This window comes from Diabrotica undecimpunctata, chromosome 6 (genome assembly GCF_040954645.1).
Source record: "Diabrotica undecimpunctata isolate CICGRU chromosome 6, icDiaUnde3, whole genome shotgun sequence".
Taxonomy (NCBI): domain Eukaryota; kingdom Metazoa; phylum Arthropoda; class Insecta; order Coleoptera; family Chrysomelidae; genus Diabrotica; species Diabrotica undecimpunctata.
The window spans coordinates 4,112,985-4,131,394 of NC_092808.1; the positions used below are offsets into that span (position 1 = coordinate 4,112,985).

At 33.1% G+C, this 18,410-nt stretch overlaps 1 protein-coding gene across 1 annotated transcript; it reads left to right on the forward strand.

Annotated features, from left to right (window-relative positions):
• The first annotated feature begins 5,103 nt into the window (after positions 1–5,103).
• On the forward strand, positions 5,104–9,174 carry Tasp1 (Taspase 1). Its single transcript, XM_072536472.1, has 5 exons — positions 5,104–5,244; positions 5,358–5,486; positions 5,934–6,356; positions 7,099–7,481; positions 8,996–9,174. The coding sequence occupies exons 1-5, from the start codon at positions 5,217–5,219 to the stop codon at positions 9,098–9,100; spliced, it is 1,068 nt and encodes a 355-aa protein (XP_072392573.1). The 5' UTR covers positions 5,104–5,216; the 3' UTR covers positions 9,101–9,174.
• Positions 9,175–18,410: the final 9,236 nt, after the last annotated feature.

Below are 18,410 nucleotides of genomic sequence, written 5' to 3' on the forward strand. Positions count from 1 at the left end.
CTAGGTGTGTAAGTAATTCTTTTGCACAAGTTAGAATAGGGGGAAAAATATCAAATGCTTTCTGCGTAAATTCTGGACTGAGACAGGGAGATCCGTTGTCCCCATTGTTGTTTAACCTGGCCTTAGAATATGTCATGCGAAAAATATATCCAAAAATCAAACCAGACATAACTGCTCGGGGAGCAAAAATCATACTCGCTTTTGCCTATGACCTAGACGCAGTAGCACAATCAACATTAGAAATTAAGGATATTTTCTCGAGCTTTGAAGAAGCTGCATTAAACATCGGTCTAAAAATAAATGAAGACAAAACAAAATACATGGTCGTCTCAAAACAAGAACGACGGCGAATAAGACAAAACATTATTACTATAAATGATCACAACTTCGAAGTGGTTAAAGAATTTAAATATCTAGGAGCAACAATCACAAATGACAACAAATTAGAGCGAGAAGTTGAAACGAGAATAATGGCAGGAAACAGATCTTTCTTTGCAATGCAACATCTAATGAAGTCAAAACTTCTTTTAAGAGATACAAAAATCCGGATATATAAGACCATAATAGGACCACAATAGCGAAACATGGACGTTAACAAAAAGAGAAATAAATAAATTGCTCGTGAGGGAACGTAAAATTCTTCGAATGATATATGGCCCTTGCAGAGACAGCGTGACAAACGAATGGAGGGGCAGATACAATAACGAGCTAGAGTCTCTATTCGGAAAGACAATCTAGTCAAATATATAAAGACCAATAGACTCAGATGGGCAAAACATGTGATACGCAGTAACGACAATCGCCTTATAAATAATGTGTTCTGGGAAAGGCCAGAGGGCCAGAGGCCCAGAAAGAAGGTCTGTAGGACGGCCTAGAAAAAGGTGGGAAAATGCAGTCAAAGAAGATCTAGAGAAAATGGGAGTGCGATAATGGGAATTACTGGCAGAGGACCGACAAACATGGAAGGCAATAGTAAACGCGGCAAAGACTCACGAAGAGTTGTAGCGCCATTGATGATGATGATGATGACGAAGGTTCTATAGGTGCTAGTTCACTGAGTATAGGTAATTAGTAGCTGTGTACGTAATGTACCAGCGAGACTGCTTCCTACAAGGCTTAAATCTAGTCCAATAAATATAAAGAGAAAGGTGATTTTAACACAATGCCACAAGAAAATAGCTTCAGAACAATAATAAGAAACCGTTATGGGCCCAGCGTTATTCAAAATTTTCGGAGATTGGAAATTCTTTATGAAAAACTGGCACATTGTCAAATTTCAATCAAATTTTTACGAAGATGTAGAGACAATAACATAATACCAAAGGGCTTGAAGTTACGTCCAGCATATTTAAGCAGAAGGTTGGAAAAAATTCTACACAGAGTCAGTTTATCCATGATCCGGGAAAGGTTGCAATTTTATAGATCTAATTCTGATTTTGATCGAATTATTTTTAGTTTACATATATAGTATATGAAAGTTCATATAAGAAACAAAGAAATATACATTTAAATAAATTTAATATTCTTTAGTTTTGATCTAAACAGTATACATACTTTAGGTAACCTCTAACTCGATGGGTAACCTCAATAGAAATAATGACACATTAGCGACAGTTGTCAATCTATCAAAAAGACATTTAAATGTAACGGAGAGTTTAATACTGTCAAAGGATCTAAACTTTGCTATTACTCATCCATCTATTCCAAAATTAGACATAATTAGCTCAGTGGAGAAAATATCTTAATATTTACCAACCCACGAGAGAACGATTTCCGAAGTGGAGATTGAAACGTCAATAAACTTATTTTAACCTTCAATTGTGGCTTATGCCCATAAAAATAGTAATTACCGTAATGAAAAATATTACTAATATACCTACCTACTAAAACTAATGAAAATGATCGGAAACTAAAACTACGTTAGTGTATCTGTATAAGTTCCGCACAATGTAATGAATATTTTGTCTACCACATAGGGTATTACTATGGAGGGTTGAAAATTGGGGACAGAAGTTTCTGGGGGTGGAGATAGGGCAAGCAAAATAAACGAAACTTATGCGAACGGCGCTCAATGTTTATTTGGAGAACTGGGTCGTGGATCAGTGAATGGCAAGGGGGTTGGATTGGGGTAACTACAAAAATGAAACAAAAAGAGTGTACTTATATGAATCTCCTGGACAAATGGGCAAACAAAACAACAAGAAGGACCTCTAGCTATTTAAAATGGGACGCCGTTTTGAGGAAACTTCCTACTGCATGAAAGAAAAAGGCTCTTCCTTTCTAAAAAAAAAACACAAGAGAGAGGTTAGGAGACTTTTCTAAAATAAATAAACAAAAATGGTTTGGGGAAAAAAATTAAACGTTTATTACTGTCTCACCACAAACAGTTACAAATATAGACAATAACAAAAATATTATATTAGTAGTTACAAAGGTAAATACAAAAATAACAAAGAGGCAAAGAGACACTTACTATGTCCTATCCGTTTACAAATTCTTAGAGGTTGGAGATACTACAAGACTTACAATTGTTATTGGGCTAAAAATTGTAGCAGAAATAAATTACTACAAATAAAGAAATAACTTTTTAAGTGAAACCATGTATAGAGGTTAACCTTCTTTAAAAACAAAACAAAAACAAGATCTGTTATGATTAGGTATTTATCAGATGTCAAAAATAATAAAGCTAGCTGTCATATGTCAAACTTAAATCTTAAAACTGAGGACAAATAAAATGACAGCTAAGCAACGCCCTACAATTTTAATTATTACAATTTAAATTGTTATGAAAGCAATTATTAGGAAAAAAATGTCTATCTTTACTTTAAAAGTTCAAACAAAAAAAGTTACCTGGTATTTTCTTTGATCGAAAGCCGCTCGATATTGCTTTTCAAAGAAACATCCATTTAGATCGCTGAGAAGGTTTTGCCGGACACATAATTGCGACACTCGTGCTGAAGCCGTTGTCAGGGAGAGTTGCTTCAACGTTTGTCCAAATTGCCTTTAAAAGATTTCTGGGGTTGGAAACTGGACTTACATTCTCTGCCACAAGAACAAATTCATCTCCATACTACGAAAAGTATTTTGAAACGACTTCTTAGGACTGACTATTGAGGTTGAAATTGGCACTAGACGCAAACCTTGAAGTCGACATCTTAAAAAACAGGAATGAATACAACTGGACACAATGCCAACATGTGGTTATCCATCAAAGTTGTTGCAGACGACACAAATCTCTTAGATACTTAGAAACATAGAAACAGTGATTACTCTTTCAAAACTGACATATTACATAGAGTATTATTCACTATTTCTAACAAATTTGCAGGTCTTTTCCGATTAAATTAAACACGTCTATTCATCTTGACCAAAAATTCAAACCTTGCCTTTACTGTAACTGAATTATTAACTGCTACAATACACTACATATTTTCCAGAGATTAGGGACGAAAAACAAGAAAACATTACAAATTTGTTGTAAAATTTGGACAAACGTTGAAGCAACTCTCCCTGACAACGGCTTCAGCAAGAGTGTCGCAATTATGTGTCCGGCAAAACCTTCTCAGCGATCTAAATGGATGTTTCTTTGAAAAGCAATATCGAGCGGCTTTCGATCAAAGAAAATACCAAAGAATATGCGTCTGTGAAATATAAACAAACTATAAAATAATTTATTATCGACCTCGGCGACGCAAATAGGATTCAAAAAATACCAAGGAATTTGCAAATGCTACAACAATAAAACAGTCTTATATTTTCTCGCTTCAGGCCTTTATACCGGCAAATATTATACGAGCTCATACGACATATGCCCTTACCTTATCTGCCGAGTTCTTGGGTATCTCTTGCCTAGATATGCAGCAACTTGTTTCGATATTACAGCTTTCACTAATTTTCCAAGAAACATCTACACCTTAAACGTACACTCACGAGTACCGAATGCTATAGTTAATAGCGGATAGAGTAACCTTTAAACCTTCTGAGTCAAGTAAGTACATATAGTAAGAGATGAGACATGCGAGAATCTGCGCCTTCTGCACCAATAATTTGCGACTCTTTTTTAAGTATTTCACGAGAGAGAAGATACTTCCTGTACAACGACTAACTTGTGACTTGGAGTAGAAAAAGAAAGCTGGTATCTGATGTCACAGATATCGGAAATACCGTCTATTGTCCTACCGTACCCTATTAAGTTATTTACAAAAGAAAAGATTAGCGTACTTTCCTCAAATTCAAGTAGAAATTATACAGCTAAAATAATCTTTGAATAAACAAATTATGGCTCCATAAGGCACATAAAAGGCTCTAGGGTTTAATTCAAGAACTATTTTTGTAAACCGTTATTGCGACCTTTCATATTCGCACCATTATCGTAGCCGTGTCCTCTTAAATCCCCTAATAAATGTTGTGAGTCTCAAAAACATCTAATAAAATGATGAAAACCGGTTTCGCTGTTTACAAACTTTTACAGCATCTTCAGGCCTCCAAGAAAATCCTTATCGTGGTATCCTTAGTTTCTTTGTCCAATAATATACAAGTTCAATGGCTGGGATCCTAATTTCAAAACTTATTTCTTCAGAACTTTCTTTAGCTGATGCCTCAGTCGAGATTACGATATGAAATCAGTCATCTTCACCGACTTTGTCAATTGTTTATATTCCGGATTGGTAAAAAAAGTATGTACATTTATTTCATATGCTGTAATGATGTACCAACACATCAGAACACTGGAATTTACTATAAATTAATGAATTACTTTGTTAAGTAATTTTACCTTTGTTCATAATAAACCAAAAACCCTTTTTTAATTAATTTTAAAAAATTTAAAGGTAAGATATTAAAATTATAAAATAAAGTCACTGAAACTTAAAAAAAAGAAAGCTACAAACATAAATTTAAAACTACAATATCATATTTTAAGTTGAGGATCTAAAAATATAGTACAATATAAAAAAATAATTTCAATAACTATGTTGTTACTTACAAAAATACACCTTTTTACATCGTTCTTTTATGTAGGCAACTAACAATACACAGTTGTATAGCCTTTTCAGAAAAGACAACTCAAGGCTTGGCTTGCAGTAGTTCAAATGCACATTTAAATCCCTTGTGTCAAACGTCAATGAAATCTTTTAATATTTTGATTTTACATGTAAATAATAATAAATGATCTCATAAAAACTCTAAATGACTAAATTTAATTAAATTATTTTAAAATGGTCGGAATCGTAGCAGTACATTGTGGTAATACTTTAAATATATAATTATATACATTCATTAATGTTCGGTGTTTAATTATGCTCTTAATTAGTTATTAACAAAATGAAGTGACTATATTATTTGTTGCTATATTTTAGGAGCTGGTTCACACAGTAAATCCTTGTGTCTAGATTATAAGAAACTATGCAATAAAGCATGTAATAAGGCCATTGAAGTTTTAGCTGCTGATGGAACTGCCTTAGAAGCTGCAAAAGTAGCAGTTATGGGTAAGTATTTCTTAAATTACTATAAATTTGTATAGAATATTAAGTTTATAGTAATAGATGTCAATTATAATGCAAATTAGGATCTTTTCTTTACATGTACAGGCACTTGCATGTTTTTACTAGGGACTGTGCTGTGCATACCAGTTTGGCCCACAGTATTATTGTGTTTAAATGTGGCCACAGTATGTTTGGTCTGAGACGAAAGGAATGTTTCAATGCTTTTTTGGCTAAAGTGTTAAGCTACTTTCTACTATGTTTAAAGACCTTATAATATTAGACAATAATATGATACAGTTTTAGCTTGAAAATTATTCCAAAAGATTAATATGTATATTCTACTTGGAATTATATAAACCAGACATTTATCAGTATTCCATCACTCTACTAATTCTGAATTTACTTAATTTGTAAATTAAAATGAATATATTCATATATGCTTTTCATTAGTTTTAGAGGATGATCCCCTAACAAACTGTGGTTTTGGTTCCAACCTTAACACTTCTGGAATTGTTGAAAACGATGCGTCCATAATGGACGGCAAAACTCTATCCTTCGGAGGCTGCGGTTGCATAAAAAAAGTCAAAAACCCTATAACCCTTGCCTATGACATATGCATCAAACAATCTGAACCCAGACCTATGGGTCTGATCCCGCCATCTTTGCTAGTAGGTCAAGGTGGTTTAGACCATGCTAGGCAAGCTGGTTTAAAAATTGTGAAACAAAGCGATCTCATTAGTAAAAAAGCTTTGAAGCAATTCAACAAATATAAGAAAATTTTGGATGGTTTTGAAGCCCATGAAGAACTTTTGGATACAGTTGGGGCTATTTGTATTGATGGTGGTGGGGATGTTGCCTCAGCTTGTAGTTCAGGTAAGAATATTTGGAAAAATGTACATTTCCTTTTTTTTAAGATATAATTTTCAAGTAACAGAAAGAAAACCACTGTTTTGTCCTTTTGCTTTATCTGTGTACTGGGTATTTCATCAAAAAGTATCTGAAATAAGTATATTGGTTGGGATGAAGATACCTGTCATTTAATGCTCTACATTTGTCCAAATTTTAGCTTGATGTAATAGTCTTTGAAAGAAGACAACTTTTATGTTCTTTGGCAAATGGAAAAAGTTTAATATTGTTCAGCTTTTAAATACATTTACTTGGAAAAGAAAACCTATGCAGAAAACAAATACAAAATGAGCATGGATACAGAATCATACAGAAACCTTTGTATATGAAAAACTTAACCATACAATTGATTCTGTACAAACATAAAACATATTTGTACAAATGTTGAAACATTTCAATATACTGGAGACGAAGGAAAGATTAAATAAGTGAAGGAAAAGCATCAAAGCCCACTGGAAAAGATAAGAAAGCATGTAAAGCATGTTATGAAGTGTATTGAGCATAAAGAAAACTGTTGAAAAATAAAAGGAAAATAAAAAAATTAATCATCAATAAAAAAAATCAAAAGAGAAAAGAAAAAAGGTATTTTCATAGTTATTTCTTTTTACAATCATTTTGTTGATAACCCTATAGACTCTTTCATATAACTTATTAAAGATTGATCTTTTATTTTATATTTTATAGTTTTATTGATATTTGCCTTTTATAGGTGGACTTCTTTTGAAAAAGCCAGGCAGAGTAGGCCAAGGAGCTCTATTTGGGTGTGGAACATGGGCGGACAGTTCAGACCATAGCAAAGAACCAGCTTTGGCAGTTTGTACGTCAGGCTGTGGGGAACATTTAGTCCAAACCCTTCTGGCCAGAGAAATAGCTTTAGATTTGAGAACAAGTACCTGCCCAACTGTAGATCTACATAAAACCATGACTGACAAATTTATGAACTCCAAATTTTTAAAGAAAGTTAAGAATAAAATGGGTGGGGCGTTGGTTTTACACAGGGATAATGTGACAGGGGATGTGGTGATATTATGGGGACATAGCACCGAGAGCATGGTTGTGGGGTATATGGGAACAGACGATAAAAAGTCAAAGGTGAGACAGTTTTTTTAATTTTCATGATATACAAGAACAAAGTGAAAAGTTTTTAAGTGGAGAATTTAAGAAAACGATAGTTTTTATATTAATGTTGGATTACTATTACAGAAAATCGTTAATTACTGTTATTTCAGACTTTTGCTCACTTATTTTTCTCTTCCTGTGGGACAATATTAATTGGAAACTTTCAGGTACTCTTATAAACAAAAAATGTTAACAAATAATATAATGGCTGCTATTTATATTTCTGACCTAGGCAACACTAATAACACCTGAGACTTGCACTAGAAAGTTTGACATTTTTAAGACTCAGAACGTTTTGACATACGAGCAATATTTGTGTTGTTTAAAGTGACTTTAAACATTTGTCTCGCCAAAAAATGCAATTGAACCGTGAACATTTTCATGCAATAATTTATCATAACTTTCAACATACATTGTCAAGACAAGAGTGCATCGATGAACTTAAATCGTTATATGGGGATCAAGCATCATCCTTAACACCATAAAAAATTGGTACAATTAATTCAATCGTGATAGGCGCTCTCTCCAGGACTAATTCCGTGAAGGTCGCCCAAAATCAGCTGTTATACCAGAAGCTGTAAACTGATGGAGCAAGATCGTTATGTGGCATACCGTGAGATTTAGGCATCCTTGGACGTTAGTATGACAAGAATTAATAAAATATTGCATGAATATTTGGCTGTAAAAAAAGTTTGTTCACATTGGATCCCACATAATCTGATAAAAGGTTGAAAAGGACACAAAAGGCTTGTGTCAATTGCTGTGTATAACACCTACACAGGTGATGAAACATGGATCTATGCATATGAGCCCGAAATAAAACAGCAATCGACAATATGGGTATTCCAAGATGAACTAAATCCAAAAAGTTGTTCGTGGAAGCAGCACATCGAAACAAATGGTCGCTTCTTTCTTTGGTATAAATGGTCATGTAGCTACAGTGCCGTTACCAGAACGTAATACGGTCAATTCTGAATATTATACAAAAATTTGTTTACCAGAAGCTTTCAGTAAGATTGTAAAAAAGAATAAGAGCAGACGAATCATTATTCAATAACGACAATGCAATGTCACACACAACAGAGTTTTTGACCGGCCAAAACATCGAATTAACGGGTCATCCGCTGTACACTCTTGATTTGGCACCCAATGACGAAAATAAATTGCGTGGTGGACGATTTTCGACGTACGAAGAAGCGGTTGAAGCGTTCAAAACCCATGTTTTAGAGTTACCTCACTCTGAGTGGGAAAAGTGCTTCTAAAATTGGTTCAAATGCATACAAAAGTGTATTGATTTTCATGAAGAATATTTTGAAAAGTAATAAAGTCATTTCCGCCCATAAATACTTGTTTTATTGTTAGGCCAGAAATATAAATAGCAACCTCTCGTAGTAGTTTTGGTATTATTTTAATTTGAATTTTAGCTTCCTCGTATCTAATGAATTTTTTGTTATGAAAGTAATATTAGAGGACGTTTTTTTTTTCAGAGTTTTATGTCCGTACTACCTCAAAATGTTAGACCAGGAGAAGCAGTCAATGTAGGTGGATCACATTTTTACAGCATGGAGGACTCGATTCTGAAAATGACTTGAATCGTTTGAATTTTGACGATGATTTTTATTATTGTGATATTATTTAATTTTTTTTAATAAATAAGTATCAAACCCTTTCGTCTTTTCATAATATGTTCAATCTTACTTTCTCTACTTAATTTAAGTTAATAAAATTTAACAAAGTAGTTTTGATGACTCAAATTTTTTTTTCTCCCGCAAAATTTCCTCATAGCAGGCTAATAATTGTCTTTGTTTTATACACTCGTGGACAAAAATTTCAAATATTGTGGAATTTTCTAATTTTCTTTTTGAACATAAATTATGGTCAATCAAGTCTGAAAGTGTGAAAAAGAGTTTATTTTATTCTTTTTCCAATGTCAGTTTGCCAAGCGTCGGCTTTTGAGATTCTTTGATGCCAATGCCGACCATTGGCGTGGAAATTAAGAAAAGGGATCAGTTATCAAACGCATATTTCAAGAAAAATCATATAATTTTTATTAATTTTTACATAATTATATTCAGGAAAATTTCTCAATTTTTGGCAGAAAATGTTTAAACAATTTTTTAAACAAATTCAAAATATCACCTTTTGTGCTCCAAAAAATATTTTTTAGGTTTTTGGGTGACTCTAAATAAGATCTATGTCATTTTTCTCAAAAGTTAATAGTTTTGGAGATATAGGCGATTTAAAATCCGAAAAATGCGATACCTAATATGCATTTTCGAGGCTTGAAAAATATGTAAATGAGTATTTTTGAGATTCAAGAGTATCTAAACTAAAGTCTCAACATTGATTTTGGTGAGAAATCGGAGCAATATTTTCCGTAGCAGAAAAAGGTGATCTTTTGAATTTGAATTGTTTCCGGCAAAAATGTCCGGCACCCTTCAACCTTCGATTTGTTTAAACGGGGCATTTTTGAATAGGACTCTTCAAAGGACAGAATCAGTTTTTTTTTTCAAATGGGAGCGGGCTCACAACATCGAATAAATAACAAATTAATTCTTTCAAATTAAAGCTTGTTAATTTTAGTGATTTATAAGAATATTGGACTTATTATTTAGTTTTTACATAAACCATAATATTTTTTTACAATTATCTGTAAATAATGGCTCATTCTGTCAGAAAATTTTAAAAGATTGTCTATCCAGCAATTAAGACAGTCAACTGAAAATTAATTTTTAAACACGGCCTACTGTTAATGCACAAACAGGGTGAATCTTCAATATTTTGCTTCGAGTTAGAGATATCTGAAAAAGTTATTTGGAAAAGATGTTCCAAATATTATTATAACCCCACATAACAAAGTTTTATGTCAAAATTCGCACTTTTACTTTTTTCATTAATTGAAGAGCTTATTTCCAAAGTGTCTTAAATCCAAAATTTCGATTTTTTTAATTTTCTTTTTTTAAACTTTATAGATTTCTTCAAGTCTAGAATAAAGTTATATGTACCAAAACAACTTCTTATTTACCATTTAAAGGTGCATATGAAAATTGTAAAATTGTATAATTTGTATGTTAAATTTGTATGAAAATCTGTAATTTCATGGATTTCATTATATGGATTTAAGACACTTTGGAAATAAGCTCTTCAATTGTAGTCAGGATTCTAAAACGGACAGTTGGCTGTCCCGAGATGCATCTTTAGACAGCCAATTGTAGATTTAGGATCGAGATTACAAATAATACTGAAAAACTAAAATTGCGAGTTTTGTCATGAAATTTGGTATGTGCGGTTACAATAAGTGGAACAACTTTTCCAAATAAGTTTTTCCGATTTCTCTAACGCGAAGCAAAATATCGAAAATTTACCCTGTTTGTGGATTCGCAGTAAGCCGCGTTTAAAATTTAAATTTCAGATGACTATCTTAAAAAAAATGTGCACTATCAACATGTATGACTGTGCAAAATGTCAAATCTGTATGTATTTTAGTAGCTGATATATAGAGGTGTCTTCATCTTAAATGCGACACACTTTATAATAATGAATACTAGTGTTCAAGATGCATCGCGATAGCTGTAAAGAAATTAATTAGAAGGACTGAAAAGAATCGTCAGAGTCTTCTGAAGTCGAATCGTTCCCAGGTTGGATAACTATTGGTGCTATTGCCGGTAAAACAGGATATTCGTTTTCTATTTTTACAACATGAGCTTCGCAATTTTTCCACACATCGCTATTAATGCCACTAATTATTTCTCGAATATTCTCAATGGCCATTGCGCTTAATGTTGGTGACTGATTATATTTTCGCAATCGTTTTTTTATGGTACCCCAAACCATTTCAATTGGATTAAAAATGCAATAGTATGAGGGTAATCGCAAAAGAGTATGGCCGTGCCTGCTGCAAATGGTGTCAATAACGTATTCGTTTTTAAAATTCCGACTTTTGATAATTCTAATTAATTCTTTCTTTACTGGAATCTTTTTAGGAACAGTGATGTTTTTAAGTTGCATAAATTTTAAAATTTCGCCTTTTTTCGTGTTATTATTAGGTATTTTATTTAATGTGCGGGAATGATACGAAGCATTATCCATAACAATCACTGAATTCGGCGGAATATTGGGCAAGAGTTGTTCAACAAACCACTTTTCAAATAAATCGGCTGTCATATCTTCGTGATAATCGGCAGAAGACTTTGTTATATTTTTGGCCGACAATAGCAATGCATTAGATACAATTAGAACAATTGCATTATCAGCCATCCCAATATTTTCTTTTTTCAAACACTCATACATATTTAAGACTATTCTTTGGGATTGTACGTGCAAATCTTTATTTTTTAATTCGGAGCTGTCATTAACATAATTGTCATTATTTATTGATAACACAGAAGTTGACGCATCTTAAAAAATGCCATCCTAGAAAAATATAATATTACTTACCTTATAATAAGCCTCCGCCTCTGCAAAAGGAAATATTTTAGGGTGTCACATAGCGGGACAAACAGGTGTTCATTACGATTTATAGCTTTGCGCTTCGCTGTTGCCATAATGCATGAGTTTAAAATTAGTGAATATAACTTTAATACCATAATAATATATCTGCAATTTTTATGTTTCCAGGTAAGGTATAAAATCAATGAAATTTGGAAAAAAATAATACAATTCTTGAAACCGTTTTTGAGAACTTGGATTCTTAAAAGTTGTCTGATTTCTTAAAAGTCGATCATTATATCTATAAAAGTATTACCGCTAAATTCACCAACATGGCAACGTCGATATGGACGGAAGGTTCAAATTCTCTCCAGACTACAATGTTGCCGATATTCGAAAATTACTTAGAGTATAAGTAATATATACAAAGTTCACGGTTGCTTTAATTCATTAGTGAAGAGTCCATGGAAATATTAGTACCTAGTTAATTAATTTATAGATATATTTTTTGAGAATATGTTCATATTATTTTTTAAGGGTGTCGTTCGTTGACTAGCAATTGAATAATAACGAATAGAGAATAGAGCATATTTTTTAAATATAACCTTAGGAGTTTTAGGAAATATGTCTGAAAACCTTGATTTGAAAGGCGGTCTCTTTGATACCAGAATGAGGCATGTTTATGTTGGAAAATTATTAGTGGATGTACTGTAACAATGTTTAATGAACAATTTTAAGGTTTTATGCGGAGAAAATTACGAAAAAAAATAATACTTAATGCTAGGTAAATAAGGTTTTTTTACTCTAAACCTAAATGCTAACTTAAATTGCTTAAACAAGTCTTTTTAAATAAAACAAGTGCATGTTCAGTAACGAGTATTTCCCCCTCTAACTTTTATTACTGCTTGAATCCATCTCGGCATGCTTGCAAGTACATGTGCTCTATTTGATTTAAATCCGGACTAAATGGTAGGCAATCAATCTTCAAATTTGGATCTCATTAACATAATTACTATGGCAGCGCATTGTGGTCAAGCAATATCGTGTATTAACATAAAGCTGTCATATCCAATGTAACCAACATATGGCAAAACATGATCTTGCAGAATATTTTGAACGTAAGTGTCACCAGTCATCCGTTCAATCACTTCCACAAGTGCGTCTCTCCCAACTAATACCTCCCCAAAGCATTATGCCACCACCTCCAAAACTAACGGTCTGGGCAAAATTGCAGGTGGCGAATCGTTCTCCAATTCTTCTGTAGACGTGGTTTCGACCATCTGGCTTATATAATAGGATTCTAGTATCATCAGTGAAAAGAATATTTTCCAGTTGTCGATATTCCAATGAAAATGTCTTCTTGCACATTCTAAACGACGAGCCTTATGATTTTGTAGAAGACGTGGAACTTTTGCAGTTTGTTTCTTTTAATCTTCGTCCAACTGTTTTTGAACTCACATTAACTTGTCTGGCATTTAGTAGCTCATTTTTGAGGTGCATCGATGTCAATGAGCAATTTCTTGTAGAATTAAGAACCAAAAAATGGTCATCAATTGTGATTGTGCACCTTGGGCGTCCTTGACCAGGCCTTCGTACAAAATTGCCTGTCTCATGGTACCTTTTTAAAATATTCGTAACTGTAGATTGACTCCTCCTGAGACGTCGTGCGATATCTTTTTGTGTATATCCTTCGTAGTACAAAATTACAATCAGCCTGTGCTGCTTGGGCTTCATCGCAGTGTCGAATTGGTGGCATATTTGTTTTAAACTTAGTCGAATCAAAACAATGTTTAATTAAACTTAATAGATTAAACTAAAAATATCCAAATTACTATGGTTTTTTACCTTTTGTTTCCTTTACGTGAAGAAGGTTTTATATGATAAAATGCACGAATGACACTAAACGCTGTGTAAACGTCAAACTATTTCAAACCTACTACATCAGCCTACTATATGTGTAAAATCAGTAATCTAAAATTATTTTGAAATAATAGTGACAACAAAAGAAAAATTAGAAAATTCCAAAATATTCGATATTTTTGTCCATGAGTTTAGAAGAAATGCGCTCTTTATTGTAGTCTATATTTTCTAAAATTTATAATCCCTTTTCGCCTTCAGTCAAGTTTTCAATTGTCATTTGATCCTCTGTTTGAACTGGATTTACACAAACAACCTCTTCAATGTCTTGCTCTTGGTCACGCATTTCTATGAGTTCATTAATTGTCAGCTTCTGATTATAGGAATCCAACAATTCTTGAACGTTATCACTATCCAATTCTAAATTTATTTGCATGACGATATTAACAGCTTGTTTAAAGGCATTACTAATTTCATAGTTTGGCATTACTAAAGCACAGTTTTTTCCAGAAGTCATTTAATGTTTTTTTGTGAAATTTAATTTCAATAATTTTCTATATCTGCATCTAAAACGATGAATTGTTTCCAAAAGTCTTTTAACAGAGAGCTCGTTGTTTTTCTTATAACTTCATGCAAGCATGCAAATAATCATCTGGTGTAATAAGATTTGAGTGTTATAATCATATTCTTCCTGATCCATCGGTTAAAGTAAGCTGATTGTATTAGGCATGATACTATGACTAACAAGATAGGATCTTCCCGTAGCACAAAATCGGTCGTGTTCGCGCATGCCGTCATTGGAGACCAGAATTTGAATTCTTGTTAAAGTTAAATGGGATTTTTATGCAGTCTATGATAAAATTATTCAATTAGCAAAATAATAATATTAAATAAAGGTTTAATAATTACAGTAATCGTACACAAAAGGATATCTCCAAACTATTTATTAAAAATTATTTCTTGACACATACAAAAAATTGACATTACGAACATGCAAGTCTCCAATTACGTCACGACTTATGCGCAATATCTTATCTTCTTAATCATAGTATCATGGTATTAGGTGGTAAAAATTCAACTGTCAGACGCTGTCAAAACTAGTTAAACTTGCAGGAGGGAAATGAATGAATAAACTTGCACGATCTGGTGCGTTATCGATGATAAGCATACATAGTTAAATGCATGTAATATTCAGTTTGGAGAAAATCGAGGACAAAGTTCTGTGTTTTTCGAGCATTAATTTGAACAGGTCAAACTGGATTTACTTTAATATTTTCTTTTATGTTTTTCCATTTATCTGTTTCGGGATATTTTTAGAGAATAAATGGCTCATTCTCAAAGAAATGAATTTACAGATGATTTTAAAACCAAAAACTTATTCAAAAGTATTTTATAACACTCAAAAAATTTTCCATTTAAAATAGGTATTAATTACTGTCTTCATCATAATTTTCTTCCTCTGCAAATAAGACATCATCTTCAGGTTGTCTGTTATGTGCAAGATTCAAATAACAACTATTAAAAAATATAATTAACAGGAGGAATATAATCAAGCAATAACAGCAGACCTTTGTATTAAGCTTCTTGTATGATTTTTCTACCATCAAAAAGTGGATTTAGTACAGCTAATTCCTTAAAGATTTTAGGTTTCTCCTTATTATCGCTGTATTTGTAGCCATTTCATTTTATCATCATTTTACAATGAGAAAGTTGGAAGATTCATATACGATGCTACCTCCTTCGCCATCCGAACTCCCCCATTTGCGGGAGCCTAATCTTAGCTAGGGCAGTATCATCATCCTTGTTCTCTGGGAAGTGAGTGTCCAAGAGAGTCCTTAGGGCCTCTTTGTCAGTGGAAGATAGACTTCCACTGGGAAGAAGCCACTGATCGACCCCCGGAGTCGGATCTTTGGAGAGGGCATGGTTCCAGTGGGCAGGCCAACCAGTTAGCCTGCGCTCTCTTTCTACCAGAGCGAGGGAATAGCAGAACCAGCAGTCCTCTGGTCTACTAGAGGGTAGCTAGCTTCATATGCCGGATAAGTGATCCAAAGGGGTCTCTATCTCCTCAGCTCCGCCTCGACGCGGGGAAAAACCGACGAGGTTATGGCTGCGCTCCTCGAAGGAGTTCTGTAGCTCGTGGATTCCTATATGAAATACTCTGGAGCTTAAGAGCCTCCAGCTTGATACGAATGTGCCCATAATCTGACAGAGAGACCTTCTCAGACACGACCCACTCCGAAACCAGTGATTTATTTAATGATATTTTCACACACACAAAGATAGGAAGCGATTAATTAAAGACTCTATATTTAACAAGCTGATACCGTAGCGTAGTTTTCTGGCTGTTTGTTATCGTCTTTTTAAGTCTCTCTAACTTCATTGTTTACAGATTTTTATATTTTTGTTTTCTACCGGTAAACATAAAATATGATCCTAGTTAATTACAGGTTAAGTCATAAACATTTTCTACGACAATATTAATACTTACATTGTTCTATTTTATGCATAATTATGAAAATATTTAATGATGAATAGGTCTACGATTAAAATATATCTATGTTTAGTCAGTATAGTTGTCTGTTGTGAATATACAAACAGTAAGTATTGTCGAGATATTTCAATATTTTTTTTGTAAAATATATAAAAGTCTATATACAATAATTATTTTCTTGTAGGAAATCTCTTTTTCTATTTCAAGCGAAGCGCATAGTGTGCTTGTGATTCTAAGAACGAATTTTCGTTAGAACAAGTAATTTTGGCTCTATCATATAATATATATATATATCGATAAGTTTTGCTGGTGTTTTGTGTTTATAAGTATGTATTGTCTCTTTGATCTTTTTATGTAGATCAAAAATTATAATATTGTCCTTTGAGAAATGTCATCAAACTGTTAATTACAAAAAGAGGAAAAATGATATTGCCACATAATGAATGACATGTTTTGTGTAATTGTAACGTAAATTTTCTGGAATAAGTATAGAAACAGAAAAGTATCAACAGCTGCATAATCAAATAAGAAGGAAAATAAGAGAAGCTAAAGAGACTTATTTCGCTGGAAAATGCCAAGAAATACAAGACTTACAAAACAAATATGATAACTTCAATCTCCATAAGAAAGTTAAAGAATTAGCTGGGGTAGCAAAACAAAAAACCTCAAGCATACTATTGGACAAACAAGGCAACATTTTAGTGGAGATAAAACAAAAATAAGGAAGATGGAAAGAATATATAGAGGAATTATTCCATGACCAGAGACAGGAAAATATATATGAAGATAATCAGAGTAAAGACGAGGGACCCGAAATTACAAAGTCAGAAGTTATGCATGCAGTAAAGTCCATGAAAAATAATAAAGCTGCTGGTCCAGATGAAATACCAAGTGAATTGCTAAAACTGGTCAATAAAACAAACATAGATCTTTTAGTCCAACTACTGAACACAATCTATTCCACAGGAATCATTCCAAGTGAAATGCTGACATCAACATTTATTTGTCTACCAAAGAAAGTAAATGCCAAAGAATCTAGTGATTATCGAACGATCAGCCTAATGTCACATACCTTAAAAACACTGCTAAAAATTATCCATAATATAATACATGCTAAGCTGGAGATGGATTTTAGTGATTCCCAGTTTGGATTTCGGAATGGAGTGGGCATAAGAGAGGCACTATTTTCTTTTAACGGGCTGACTCAAAGATGTTTGGATGTTAATCGAGATCTTTAGGTATGCTTTATAAACTACAACAAAGCATTCTATAAGGTAAAACATGACCGACTTAAAGAAGTACTCAAAAACAATAATCTGGATGTGATGGATGTAATATTGATATCAAATTTATACTACAGCCAACGATCAAATGTGAAAATTGGAAGAGAAGTGGAGATAAGGAGAGGGGTCAGGCAAGGTTGCATACTGTCGCCGTTATTGTTTAATGTTTATTCTGAAGAAATCAAACAAGAAACTTTGGTAAACGAGACAGTTGGCATGAAAGTGAACGGAAGTTTAATTAACAACATTAGGTATACCGACGATACAGTCATAATAGCCGACAACTTGGAAGACTTAGAAAGAATAATGAAGAAAATATTAAGATATAGTGGAGCATACGGACTCTCTCTTAACATCAGAAAAACCAAATTCATGAAAATTAGCAAGAACAGCAATACAAACGAAATATTAACGGTAGGCGGCCAGCAGATTGAAGAGATATACTTACTTGGGAACGATAATCACAGAAAATAACGATTATATTGCAGAAATAAGAGTCAGAATTGAAAAAGCACGTGCCAACTTCGTGAAAATGAAAAAGATTTTATGCAGCAAAGATCTGACATTGGCCCTCATAATAAGGCTAATTAAATGCTATGTACACAGTGTATTCTACTATGGAGCTGAATCATGGACATTAAACCGGAATACAATAAATCGACTTAACGCGTTTGAGATGTGGACATTTAGAAGATTGGCAGATAAGGAGAATAGGCAGAGAGAGGGAAATGGAAAATACAACAAAAGAAAGGAAATTGCAATATTTCGGACATGTGATGAGTGGCGAAAGATACAACATCTTGAGACTCATAATTCAAGGAAAAGTAGAGGGTAGGAGAAGCG